General features: G+C 45.0%; 1 protein-coding gene across 3 annotated transcripts in view; it reads right to left on the reverse strand.

The window, feature by feature from the left end:
* QSER1 (glutamine and serine rich 1) overlaps positions 1 to 10,257 on the reverse strand; it is a 46,160-nt gene extending 35,903 nt beyond the window's left edge. Inside the window, exon 1 of one of the 3 annotated variants that reach the window (XM_074884315.1) lies at positions 10,078 to 10,257. In XM_074884315.1, coding sequence (XP_074740416.1) covers positions 10,078 to 10,193 — 116 coding nt within the window. In that variant the 5' untranslated portion in view covers positions 10,194 to 10,257. The remainder of the gene's footprint in view (positions 1 to 10,077) is intronic. The other 2 variants (XM_074884312.1, XM_074884314.1) reach the window with 2 other exon arrangements.
* Positions 10,258 to 13,516: the final 3,259 nt, after the last annotated feature.

Consider the following 13,516-nt stretch of genomic DNA (forward strand, 5'->3'; position numbering starts at 1 on the left):
ACTATGGAGGAACTGGGCAAACTATGTTCTTATTTTTTAAGGTATACAACCTAAATTACCTTTTTGATGAGGTTATCTACAGTTGAAATGCAGTATATTTAACAAAGTCATCTTTCTTTTTTTTTTTAAATCAGAACTGGCAAATAACGCTACCGCTTCTCTTGGCTTTGACAAAAATTCTCAGCAACCTAACCAAAGCAACTTTCTAAAAGAAATTCTGCAGCTCACAAAAATCTGATGCACTATGAAGGGCAAAAAAGGATGAAGGTATTTTAAATTTAGAATTAAAATTCTAAATACGAACTACCTCAAATTCCTTTAATGAGAAAGTCCAAGGAACTTCTAGTTCCTTGCTAGCAGGAACCCAGAAGAGCATCCAGAGCTTTCAGGCCCTGCCCACATGCCCAGAAGCAGGGCTGCAGAACTGAGGTGACTGCCTGGCCACAGCAGCCCCACTGGCCGTTACCCCATAAGGCAAGGGGGGCTGGCAGCACCAAGGCAGGTTTCTGTTGGAAAACCCTCTGTGTCATACCTGGAATTTTTGAGGAATTCATTAAAATCGATTACACAAAAAATCCACAGGAAAAAATGCCAACCATGTTTAGATCTGAACATTGCAAATAAAACTGACCATAGAGCACTGTATTAGTTAAGAAGCTTTTTACAGCTTATCAACTCCCCCCGCCCCCTTTTCGGGGCTACAGCCTGCCTAAACTGTTCTACAACAATGCCAGTTTTGAGCTCCTGATGCACTTTTTAAGATTTCAAGGTCTGGAGGAGAGCATTCAATGTTCCTGCTCTGAATACTGAAGCCTAACTTTGATGTCTTTATTAACTCAGTATCATCACTCCCTGCATCTAAACAGACACTGATATGCCCACATTCACCACCCAATTTATATTATAATGAAGTGCCACAAAAAATTTTAAGTCATTTGTTTGCCAAGCAATGTTTTGGGCCTTCACATATCTTCCCTGACAGCTTCTACTCTACTGCTTCCTGCAGAAAAACGAGTACCCACTATGGTCTGTGTAGCTTACACCATGGAAAGAACTGCAAATCTTTTCTCGTCCTTTGAGGCACTGGATTATTTTGTCACTACATTTATTTATCCTCTTCTCTTACCTTTTTATGAAAGAAATTTCTCTTTACCCAGCATAGAGATAATAGCTGTGTTTTTTTAATTAGTAATACTTCTCTCCTGTGGAGCTTTACTCACATTTCAAAATATTTTTGCAATAAACAGTAACGGAAACCTAGCACTTTTTCTCCAGTACGTGATGCTACTCTACTGGCAAAAGCATAGACATTTGAAACTCTTCTCAAGATCATCACAGTATTAATGGTTGAGCACACAGCCTAATCTTCTATTACAGTTGGCTAAGATACACACAAAAAGATTTCATTATTTTTAATAACAAAATTTTATTTCAAAATATAAAAATCAGTAGAGCATTATCTCAAGATGTGGCTTAGCCACATCAGTGTCTTATTAAAAATACAATTCATTTCAGCTATTGAAATGCTTCTCAACCCTTATCCTCCCCCAGTTACTACAGCGTCATATTTTGTGGCAAGCTTGAGTATCACCTTTGGGCTACTAAAGAAATGCTTGATATCCCATTTCTTAATAAGCCCTTTATTTTCCAATTATGTGGAAAAGACGATGCTGAAGTAGAGATATTCATCACAAAAGAGAGTCAAGAGGTGCAAATGCGCATGTCCTATTGACCAAGAGTGCCATTTTAAGCAACACCGCTTTTCAACACCAAATCTCCAAGCACTTTACAGTTCCATGACCCATAAAATATCTTCTGCTTTAATCTAGGGAAACTAAGGCACAAACACTAACCCACTCAGATTTACAGCCCTCACAATCGAGTTTCAAACACTCAGTACTGAAATCAAAGTCAGTTTCTCAAGGTTTAGTGAAGTTAAAATTTCTAAGAGCTCAGTACACAACATACTGAACCGCTGTGAAGATCAGTGGCTTCATGGCTCACAAGTTACCAAACTTGCACAGAATCAAGGCATCTACTCGCTGCCTACATCTGAGACCAGAGACCTTACATCCTTGGTCATCCATACAGCCTACAATTCAAGGCCATTAAGAGGCTCTAAGCCTTCCAGCACACCTACATGTCAAGCACAGAGTTTTTCCCATCCCACAACACACTACAAGGGCTAAGCAGCTCATATGAGCTCCTTAAAATGCAATAAAGAGGCACCGCTATGACTAACACCACTTCTATCCCAATTTAGTAGGTGTGCCCAGGAAAGATCTAACATATTAACAAAACTCATTGTAAAATGCAGCAGCAAGAGTCCTTTTGATTAAAGGGAGCATAAAGGGAGTAGGGCGTTACTACCTAATTTTATAAGCAAAATTAGCATAGTCCTTGATTTTAGCTCTTACAACTCTTCATCAGTGCTCTCTTCATCCTAAAACTGATTTAAAATTACATTTCTAACCTTGCAAAGAGGACCCTGGCTACCACATTGTCACTAGTTACTATTTAGCTGAAAATACCATATGAACTCAGTTGCTTGTGAATGCTTCAACTAGAAAACATGCACTGTTCCAAACTGTGGAAAAATAGTTTTAGCTACATGGCATTTATTTTGACATGGGGAAAACTTCACTATGTAAAACAAATTCCTTAAATATGCCCTAGGTATCGATTTAAGATTTCCTGATACTCAAGCAGATGTCTAAACAAAAACAAGTATCAAGATCAAAACGGTACAAACACACAAACTAAAAAATTCCTTTAATTGGTGAAAAACCTGGATTCCTTTTTAAAATTAATAACAAAAAGGAGGTTTTTTGAAGGGGAAGAGAAGAAAATCCCAGCTCTCTTCAGTGGCACTGAGCACTGGTAACCTCCAGGTCACCAGTTCCAGCAACAACCGAAGGTAGTTAACAAGTGGTTACTGTTGAGAGTCCTAAGGAGTTAGTTTTCTAGGATCACTGTGTAGCAAATGAGCAAATGTTCACAATCAAGAAAAACCTATTAGAAATCCTATCCTTGGCAGACTTGGTAGAGAATAATGAAATGGGAGGAACATAGGAATTGAAAGATTATTCACTGTCTAGCACTGGAATTTTTGACACGAAGAAGAGAGAAAGTAAACAGGATGTGGTGTGAAACACTAAGTTGCGTATTTCTGAAAGGGATTTCCTGGTCAGAAAAGTGCAACATGGAACGTGCAGCACACGCTGGTACATTGAGTATCGCCATGAAACACCAGCCCGATTGCACACACGCCACGCAGGCGCAGTGGCCATTTGTCTGGCATGTTCTGGATGTCCAAAAGCTTTCAAAACAAGTTGCCAGACATCTGGAAACGCTAAACGAAGGGCTAGAGCCCTCAAACTCTTCTCACACAACACTACCAGGTGAAAAAGAGGGCTATCTCCAATAAAATCTAGATGTATGACAGCCCCAAGTATAATTCATATAGGGTTATTAAGGAATAAATGTTCCTTAGTATCCTCCTATGTAAATACTATTTAAGATAAGGATGCCTAAGGGTGCCTTCTTCCTGCTGAGTCTAATTGGTTACACTTACACAAGTCCTAAGCAAGCATGCTTAGGTAGGCATGTAGAAGGAAGATGAAAAACAAGAAAAGCAATATGGGCAAATAAAAGCTTGCCTAAACATACATAGGCTCTTGTTGAATTGTTCCGAATATGAAACTTCAAGTATGCAGGGATTCGGGAATAAAAGTCCCTTGCCCCTATTTATTGTAACCCAAGGTCAGAGAGGCTCTGAGGATGCTCTAACTGTAAGTGTCCATTCATCCCTAACGGTCCCTTCAGAGTAATAAAACAAGGAAGTAATGTAAGAAGAGGTGACAGAGAATAGCAGAAGTAAAACCAAAAAACTATGAGATCTGCCCAGTGAGATAAGTAAATCTAGTATTTAATGACTAAAAGCTCCATCCTCTCTAAGCACATTATTTCTCTTTGCTTAAAAATTCTAAGAATTTTTCTTTCTCTGTCACTTGCATGGTACAGCAAGAAATGCCGTGCTGGAAAGGCTGAACTCTGCATGCTGCTCAAAGTTATTTTTGTCACACTTAAGGCTGCTAAGGAAGGTCTGAAGTGAGACTATTAATGTGCTGCCTTTTAACTGGTTTTTGTTTTGGGGGGTTTTTTTTGTTTCTTTTTTTAATGTATGGAATAGGCACTCATCATATAAAGTAACTTTTTGATATGCAAATTTGTGAATGCTTTGACAAAATACAAGAAACAAAAATCCAAGGAAAATACACCCACTCTATAAGAGCTCTAGTATTGTTTAGAATTAATATAATCCAGTAACAGGTGTTTTCTCCCTGACGGGAACACAGATTTTTCTAAAAACAACCTCCTTCCTATGACAGCATCATGCCAGAATCAACAGCATCTTCAAGAAAAAATAAAAGGTGGGCAAAAGTACAGAAGAAACAAAGAGAAAAGGTTGTTCTCTGGTGGTATAAAGTAAACGCCTACAATTAAAGTTAACAGGATAAAAAGTAGAATACACATGTGGGACTGAAAGATTTTCTGCATAGCTGGAAGGATACAAAATCCTTTTCTGTCAGAACAACATATTCAGTAACCTGTGCTGAAGCTGTTGGCTCGATGGGAAAGGGCTCACATCTGAAATACCATTCTAGGTGATCTCGAGAGGGCAAGCACTCAGCTAACACTGACACTTACTAAGTGCTCCTGGTAGGGAGGCAGGTAGCACAATTTGGGTGGGACGCTCATTGAAGGCAGTGACATGGCAAGGCTGAGCCCACCTAAAAGCTGCCCAGGACCACAGGGCAGAGTCCCTGCCAAGGCCACACAGCTCACTCCTTACAGCTCTGCCCCCTGCTCGTCCCCCGGTGCCACCTCTGGACTCCTGTCTGACAGCACAGGTACACCAGCACAGCTTGCCTACTCAAGAGAAAGCTATTCACCTTCCCGGTCAGGATAATTTTCTCATGGATTAACAAATTAGACCAGCTCCCTGTGCAGTTGCACAAACACCAGAGCCAACACAAGGGAGGAGGAAGAGAGCCCCTTTCAGCAGCAGTGAGCCTGAGCAGCAAGTTCAGCCGTCTCATGTAACTGCACCCTCAGACTAAGTTTCAACTTGTTCCTTCTGCACACTGTTCTATGTCACCATTTCTCACTGAAGCAAAGTGACATAAAATGCTTAAAATGTTTCATGTAAAATTGTCATTAAATCTTAGACAGGTAAGCGGCACATAATTTCAAACAAGCCTATCTGGCTCATTTTGAAACTTTAGCAAAGATTTTACAAGACACCCATACATCTGCATCTGTGAAAAGCTATGGGGCATACAGCTAGAATGTGTTCAGCCTCTCTGTTCATTCAATCTTTGACCTTGTCACAGCTGTTATTTCAGTGTGTACTGAATACAGGTTAAAACAAGAAAGTTAAAAAAAAAAGTAAGAAAAGACCACCGACAAAAATCCTGTAAGTTATTTGTGCCACACCATGGACTACCTGTGTTTTATTTTGTATGTATAAATGTTTTAGATATAAACTATGACAGAAAGTTTGCTAAGATTTTAAAGTGACCTAAATTTGTATACATTTATAAAGTTTATTTAATCCTTCTGTGCCTTTTAATAGCAAATGTTCTAAATATATTCACAGTTTATGAGATTTACCTTTCAACATTGGAAATACTACGCCATAGGGAACTTCTTGTAGGAAATGTGTTTAACAACAAACATTGGTTTTACCTCTCAGAACAATTTCATTTCATGAAAGAAAATGTTCTACAGTTTTCTAAAACACATTATCTGCACTTTTAGAGTTTCTATAGCTATGCAAAAATCCATTAAATTTAAAATTGAACCTTAACTAAATCACAATTATTATACAGTCGTTACAATAAGCAGCAGTTTGACAGCTGTGCAAAAATACAAGGTAAAAAAATCATCATAACTGTTTATCATAAAAGTTTAAGTCTCCCACTTATGTAACTTTGGATGTGAACTATCACTGTAACCAACTCATTATCTTAGATTAGCTGCTATAAATACAGGCTGCACTAACCAAATGTCAGTGTTATCTATTGTAAAGAACCATCTTGAATTAAATGATATAAAACCCCGTATAACTACCAGGCATAAAGAAACATCAGAGACCACAGCAGTTGCTGTAAAATTTAAAATGACAAAATAATTGTGGCTGACATTCAATCACATATAGCAGAAGATCTGAGTCTTAGAATTGTTGTAAAAACCAAACAAGAACAGTGAGGTCCCTCCACTAGTAAAAACCCTTCTCTGAGTGAAGCCCTAGAAATACCAAGTTAGACACATACTCAACCAGAAACCTCATTCGTTATCACCTATCTCCATTTCTCTTTCCAAGCAATTAACGACAGTCTCTCAAACTATTACACATTCACCATATTTCTGAAGACCATGTTTTTCTTGAGCAAGTAACAAGTAAGCACGACATACGTTATCCGCTATTCAATACAGGACTAGCTTTAGACTGTGACACAAAACCAGAAGTTTCAGCACAGAGCAAGGTTTTCTAACAGCTACAGATGAAAGGTCAGAAGTGGCGGTGTGCCATACAACCACCACAAATTCCTTGATGATGCTGACAGCCTATGTAAGGGGTGGGGGAAGGGAAACGTGGAGGACAGGAGCACCCCTTTCTGCCTCCTGCTACGGGGCTGCCATGGCTGCGCTGTCCAAGCATGCTCTTCAGTGGGAGCGATTTCTGCTCAGTTAACAGAGTGATTCAAGTGATTTCCATCAGCTCCCATCCCCGTTTCACTATCTTTTCCTATTCCATGGGAAAAGTTATGTCACAGCAGGCCTGGTAGCAATGTCCTTATAATAGTTCACCACACATTTCCTTTCAGTCGATAAGAATAGTGCCATTGCACAGACAAAACAGTGCCTGCAAGAAATAAGGAGCAGGATAAAAACCAGATGGCTGAAGTTAAGCGCAGGAAGACAGGAGCAACGCTTGTAGGGAGGAGAAATCATTTTGATGAGCTGAAACTGTGAACATGGCTCTCCACACAAAGGGAACATAGCCTGCCACGACACAGCCTGCAACAGCATAAATATGAAATGAAATCTGAATGAAATATTGTTATCTACATCACCTAAAGGCTGAATTCTTTTCAAGCAAGTACCAGATGAACATGACACACATTTTTTTAATTTAACATCAGGCTAATGCAGCTTTAGCTGTTTAGATGACTACCTGTCAACCATAATCAAAAACACCATTTTGAAAAATGTGAAGTGATCTGTAATACAAGTCAAGAACACTGACAGGATATTTCCCTGACAGTATATCTATACCTTCACGATTTGCTTCCAGGCTGGTACAAGCCTTGGTAGTGGTAGGCACGACTCTTATGTCCCAATTCCCAAGCAACTGGCTCCATCCATACAAAGACAAATGCTATCAGTGATAGAGGAACCAGAAACATCTTCTGCCAGCCCAGGCTGTATTTAATGTTGTGTCCAACATGGTTCAAATCTTTAAACCTTGCCAAAGACAGGGTATTTTAATTCTTACTAAAATGACATGAACGCTAACAATCCAGTACAGGAGAACTCCAAGCACAAAGTCTGATTCATAATATTTTCCCTGCCCTTGCTACAGTTTAAAAAAAAAAAAAAAAGTTAAACGTTTCAGTCAATGCATTTAAAATGCATCATTCATCACCATCTACACAGCCTTGACATGAAACTTTTAAGAACCAAATGCAAGTTATTGACATCGCTTCCTAAAGTACCATGTGAATATTGTCATATCAAGAATAGATTCAGTAATACTAATTTGATTTTTTTGATTAACAATATGGTTGGTAAAGGTAGCAGGCATTGATCCAATGAGCTTCTGCATGGTACTTGTCTTGGGACTGTTCTCCATGCCATTTCAATTAAGGAATTTCCAAAATATACAATTAATATTGCATCAAGAGAGTAGTTTTTAAAAGATTCAAGTTATGTTTTGAAACCAGGGGATTTTTTTGATTATAGAAAATAATCATCAAGAAGCTGTTTCTTCTAAGATCCCAGAGGGATCCGCTCTTGCTCCTGCACTACATATTCTTAAATGACCTGGAAAATCCAAACCTTCCTCATGGAATATATGGCATAATCCTCAATAGATGATGAGAATTGGAGAAAGCAATACAGAAAGGACATGTCACTGACTTCCTCTGAAACCAACATAGCAACATGACCAAAAGTATTTCAACGATTATGAAGAAAGATTAGAAAGAACGGTAGGAGACCTTACTTGGCCATGCAGGCAACTCTGTAGAGAACCCAGCTAAACGTAGCTTCATGGAGCAAGGCTTTGGCCAAAACAACTAACTGTCCTTGTAATTCTCCGTGAAAGGAGGAATCTAGAGCCTCACACCCCAGGGAGGTCCTATTATCTTCTTACTTAAAACTGACTTAATTGCTTCTAAAATGCAACATCCACAATTCAGGAAGGGTGGCAATAAACTGGAGGGGATCCAGGAGAAAATGGAGAGAATAACTGAAGTAGTAAAGTCAAAAAAAACCCCCAAATAAAACCAAACCAAAACAAAAAAATAACGTCTAGTAACAAACTTCAGAAAATTACTTGTTTTTCTCAATAAAAAGAACAAAGCAATAAAATAATCAAAATTCATAAGAATTCATACTCTGGAAAACATGGTTATAATGGGATATTCAGTGTCGATGAGGCTATAAGCAAGATTCAGTGGCTAGAAACTACAGGCAGCCCTCTTTATATCAGAAATAAGAAAATACGAATCAGTCACTTGTATATTTAACCAAGAATTGTGGTGAATTTTGCCTCATTGGACATTTTTAACTGCACCTTCTAAAAAACAAACTCTAGTTTCAAACACAGATCGGAAAAAAAGCAAAAGTCCTATGGCCTGCATTATGAGGAGGTCAGACTAGCTGATTGCAACAGCTCTTCTGATCTGATAATCTATTAATCTTATCAGATAGATCAGAATACACGCCTGACCACTTTCAGGACAGAATGAAAAGTCATCTATAGGTGCACCTATCTGGACGGTGTATTTTTAGCCTGAGACTTTTACCTTTAAACGTTGTTGACATTAGAACTGCAGTTATATCAAGCTAGAGACATAAAAGGCAGGCGATAACAAAAATCTCATCACCTAGAAAATACTCATCTTAGTTGGCAGAGATACACAAACAAAACGCAACCCGAAGCCAGTAAGGTATCCTGTGTTTTCTCCGCACTTTCCGGAACTTTAGAGAACTCTCCGTGGGACTGTCGCTCAAGTTTTAGCTGAGAGGAGGCTCCGCACGCTCGAGAGGAACGCGGTTAACGAGCCCCAGCAGAGCGAAAAACAACGGAGAAACGATGGGCTAGGGGGGATGCTCGCGCGGCGCTGGCCGCCGCCGGCCCGGGGGCTGCCGTCCGCCGGCGCGGGGCGAGCTCGCCCGGTGCCCCGGCGTGCCAGGGCCCCGCCGCCCGCCCGGGAGGCAGCATTGTTCCGGCGGGCAGCGCCGGTGCCCGCGGCCCCGCGCAGGAGGAGCGCTCCCCCCGCCGCGCCGCCGCCCCCGAGCCCCGCTCCCCTCCCAGAGCCGGGCAGGGACGCGTGAACTCTTGAACCCGTTCCGCAGCCCAACGCGAGCCTCCGGGGCGGAGAGCAGCGGCGGCGGCGCGCCCCGCGCGGGGAGACCGACCGCTCCGCCGCCGCCGAGGGCCGCCGGCGCCCAGGGACGGCGGGGAGCCCGCTCCGGCCGCCGCCGCCCCCCCAGGCCCGCCCGGCTCGGCGGTCGTGCCCCCAACCCCCCGCCAGACGCGGAGGCCCGGCGGGACGCGGCCCGGCCGCCCGCTCCCCCCGCCCCGCGGCCCGCCCGGCCTCACCCGCCGCTGGGCCCCGGCCGCGCCGCGGGGACGCCCCCCGCCCCTGCCCCGCCAGCGGGGGCCCCTCGCCCGCCTCCCCCGCCCGGGGCGCCGCTCGGCCGCCCGCGGGCCAGGCCCCGGCCCAGACCCCGGCCTTTCCTGCCGCAGCCCCCCCAACCCGCCCGACGGACCCTCCTCACCTGGGCTTGAGGCTGCCGGCGCCCCGCTCGTAGGCCCATGAGGCGGCGGGCTGCGCGGCGGCCGGGGCCAGAGGGTCGGCGAAGCTGGGGGTCGTCGGGTAGTTCCTGTCCATCATCGGGGCAGGGCGCGGGGCCGGGGCGGCGGGGGCTCCGCTGGGGCCCTGCGCGCAGGGCGGCGGCGGGGACCGAGCGGGGCGGGTGGGAGCGGCCCCCCCCCCTGCCTCATGCGGGGCGGGCAGCGCCGCGGCCCCCTCCCCGGCGCGGGCCAGGCCGCCGCGTCCCGGCCCCCCTGCCCTGCCTCCGCTCCCCTCCCCTCCCGCTCAGCAGCGGGCGGCGGGCGGGCGGCTGAGGGGAGCTGCGCACGGCGGCGGCGGGGGCTGCGCGGCGGCCAGGCGGAGACCCATGTCGGGCTGCTCTTTCCCAGGATGCACCTCCCCCGCCAGCGCGCACTGGGGCTCACGGGCTCCGGCTCCGTGGCCGGGGGGCAGGGAAGCCGCGGCGGAGGGGGCCGCCGCCGGAGCCGCCGCCAGCAGCGCCGGCGGCGGGGGGAGAAGGAGGAGGAGGAGGAGGAGGTCTGTGACTTGGGAACGGGCGGCCGCGGCCTGACAGGGAAGCGCGGCGGCGGTGGCTGGAGGGGAGCCTGGCGGGGGGCGGTAGCCGCCACCGGGGCGGGGTGGGGGGGCTGAAGGCGGGGACGGCCGGGCCGGGCGGTGAGGCGGGGTGGTGGTGGGGGGAGGCCGGTTTCTCGGCGGGGCCGCGTCAAGTGAAGCGCTGGCGCTTTGTTGGAGGAGCCGGGGCGGGGCCATCTTGTTCCCGCTGAGGGGAAGCGGCGTCAGCGGCGGGCAGCGCCGCGAGCCGCGGCCTCCGGGGCCGCGGTCGCCACCGACAAGATGGAGGCCGACAGCCGCCTCAGCCGCCCTGCCCCGGCCGCCGTCCCGCGGCGGCGGCCCGCCTCACCGGGCGCGCATTGTAAAGCAATTTGTAGGGCGGCTCTCCCGCCCTGCCCCGCCGCGGGGGGAGGCGTCCGGGCGGGCGGGAGCGGCGTCACCCTCCGGTGACGGCGCTGCCGAGCGCCTCCCCCGTCGGCGGGGCCCGCCGCCCTCCTCACAGGAAAAATCGAACTAAAGGGGTTATAAAATAAAAAAGCCCCGGGGATGGGAGCGGAAATTCGGTGGGGCTGGGGGTTACCGGGTGAAGCTCAGCGCCGTGTTTGCCCTCGGGAGGGCAAGAGCCCTTGCTTTGCTGCTGCAAGCTCCAGCATGCCGGTGCTCAGTGGTTTAGGTTGGTCATCGGTCTGAGGATGCTTTATAGAGATTAAATTACGTAAAAGCACAGCCCTTTAGCTATTTTTTTTTTTCTTTCTACAAGCTAAAAGTCTCTAATACATATAGATATATCAGAGCTTTCCAAAAGATTTAGGTATTTCCCATCAGTAAGTCATTGCAGGCCTGGAGTCTGAATAGGCCAAAAGTCAAACAGCAAGAGGAAGGGACAGAAAGAATATTTAAGTAGAGCAATCTAAGCCAGCTGGTGCACAAACAGTAAGTTCCTATATCTTTGGCTGCGTGCTTGTTAAGTTAAAGATTAAGGGGAATGGGCACCAGCTGCACAGAATAGTGTAGGGGCAGAGGGGACATCCAAATGGGGCAGGGGGATGGTGGAGGAACTATGGTGTCTTGCTTTCCTTGTAGGCCGAGGTGAGCAGGAGGAATGTGCCTCAGAGATAAAGATGAGGAATATGCACTTGAAAAGAGGGTGACTGCACCTGAAGGCATTGCTTAGAAGAGGAAGGTGTATGCTAATGAGTAAGTTAAGTCTTTTGAAGATTCAGTTTGTAGTACTCCAGGCAATATCGAACCGCAGAGTGAAATGAATTTTGTAGTAAAATGCAGAGTTTAGAAACTTGACTACAGCCAATCAGATTAGATGCTAAAAAAATAATAAAAAATGAATGAAAAAGTGGTTAATGTTAAATGAGAAAGCAGGAAGTAAGAGACTTTAGGCGGAAAAGCTGAGATTCTGCTTTTCTCGTGCCTAGTTTCAAGAAGCAACAAAGTCAGCTATAGAAATAAATGCAGCCTTGGATCTGGAGGGAAAGGTAAGTGTGAAAGTCATCAGCACGGATGAGAGTGAGCAAAGTCACCCAGAGGCCAGGGCAGAGGGAGGAGGGAGAAGAAGAAAAGAAGCCTACCAAAGCCAGAAACCAGCAGAGTGAGTTTTCCTTGTATTTGCATAAGTTAGCACCTGTATTGCTTGCAGCTGGAGGAGAGTATGTGGGGGGTGGGAGACCTTTCCCTGGGAAACATGAAGATTACTGTTTTATATATGAACGAGGCCTGATGACAGAAAATTACTCCAGTTTTATGCTAATGATGAAGCACTTACTCTGCTGATACTCTTGAAAGTAGCATTTCCAGCAGGGAAGAACCTCCAGTTTTTTATTTCCCTGCAGGATCTCTCCTAATTTCCATTATAATATTACACTTAGAGTGCATTGTTTCCCTCAAGTGGGCCTGAGGGAAGGGCCATACATGGACCTAAGTGATACAAAATGCATTTTCCACCTAGTTGTAGTGTTTGGTTATCTAGAACAAGCATGTTGGTGTGGAGCTACCTTAAAAGTTTCTTGCCACAAATTTGGAATGACATATTAATAAAATGTAAAATTGCTAGTGTTTTGTTTCATTTTTCTTAAGTAATGGCAACATGAACTTTAAAGAGTACGGTAATGTTGTGTATTTTCATTACAGGGTATTTCTCTAAAGAGAAGGGGGGCGTTAATACTGTTAGATACGTGGGTATAAAATCATGTTACATGAGAAATCACAAGCACCAGTCCAGATTTACAGGCAGGGAAGCATACACAATAAGTTTAGACCACTAAATGGACTAGTTGTCAATATACCACAGAGACAGTGTTTCCCTGAACATTGTTGGAGTAGATCCTCTTTCTTGTAATCAAATAGTGGAGTGAAACAGAAATTGTGACAAGCTGTTGTTAAGTTTAATTTCTTTTACATGGTTTTAATAGAGGTGGAGTAGACCGAAAACTTAATCGCTAATGTCCATAAGCACCAGATAAAGTCAGTTTATCCAGTGGTTTGCTTTTCTTGTGTGTGAGATAAATTTACTTGTCCTGAGACCAGCTGGTGAGACTTCCACAGTTTTCTCATTAAACTGGTCCCTGCTGCTTGTTGCTGTCCTCTGTCTAGGAAAGATACCTCGAGGTTTGTGCATTTTATCTTTTTGTAACCACAAGATATTTTGTAACACTGTTCTCTAAGACAACAAGAGAGTCTGTTTAGAGTAAGTGCTTTTACAGTGTCCTAGTATCCATGATACTTACAGTTTTTCTGAAAGATTTGTCAGTGATAGAAAAAAATCCTTTGATAGATTCTGTCAATTACATATTTAATTTTAACATGTAGATTAAAGTGTA

The sequence above is a fragment of the Strix uralensis genome, chromosome 15 (assembly GCF_047716275.1).
Source record: "Strix uralensis isolate ZFMK-TIS-50842 chromosome 15, bStrUra1, whole genome shotgun sequence".
Taxonomy (NCBI): domain Eukaryota; kingdom Metazoa; phylum Chordata; class Aves; order Strigiformes; family Strigidae; genus Strix; species Strix uralensis.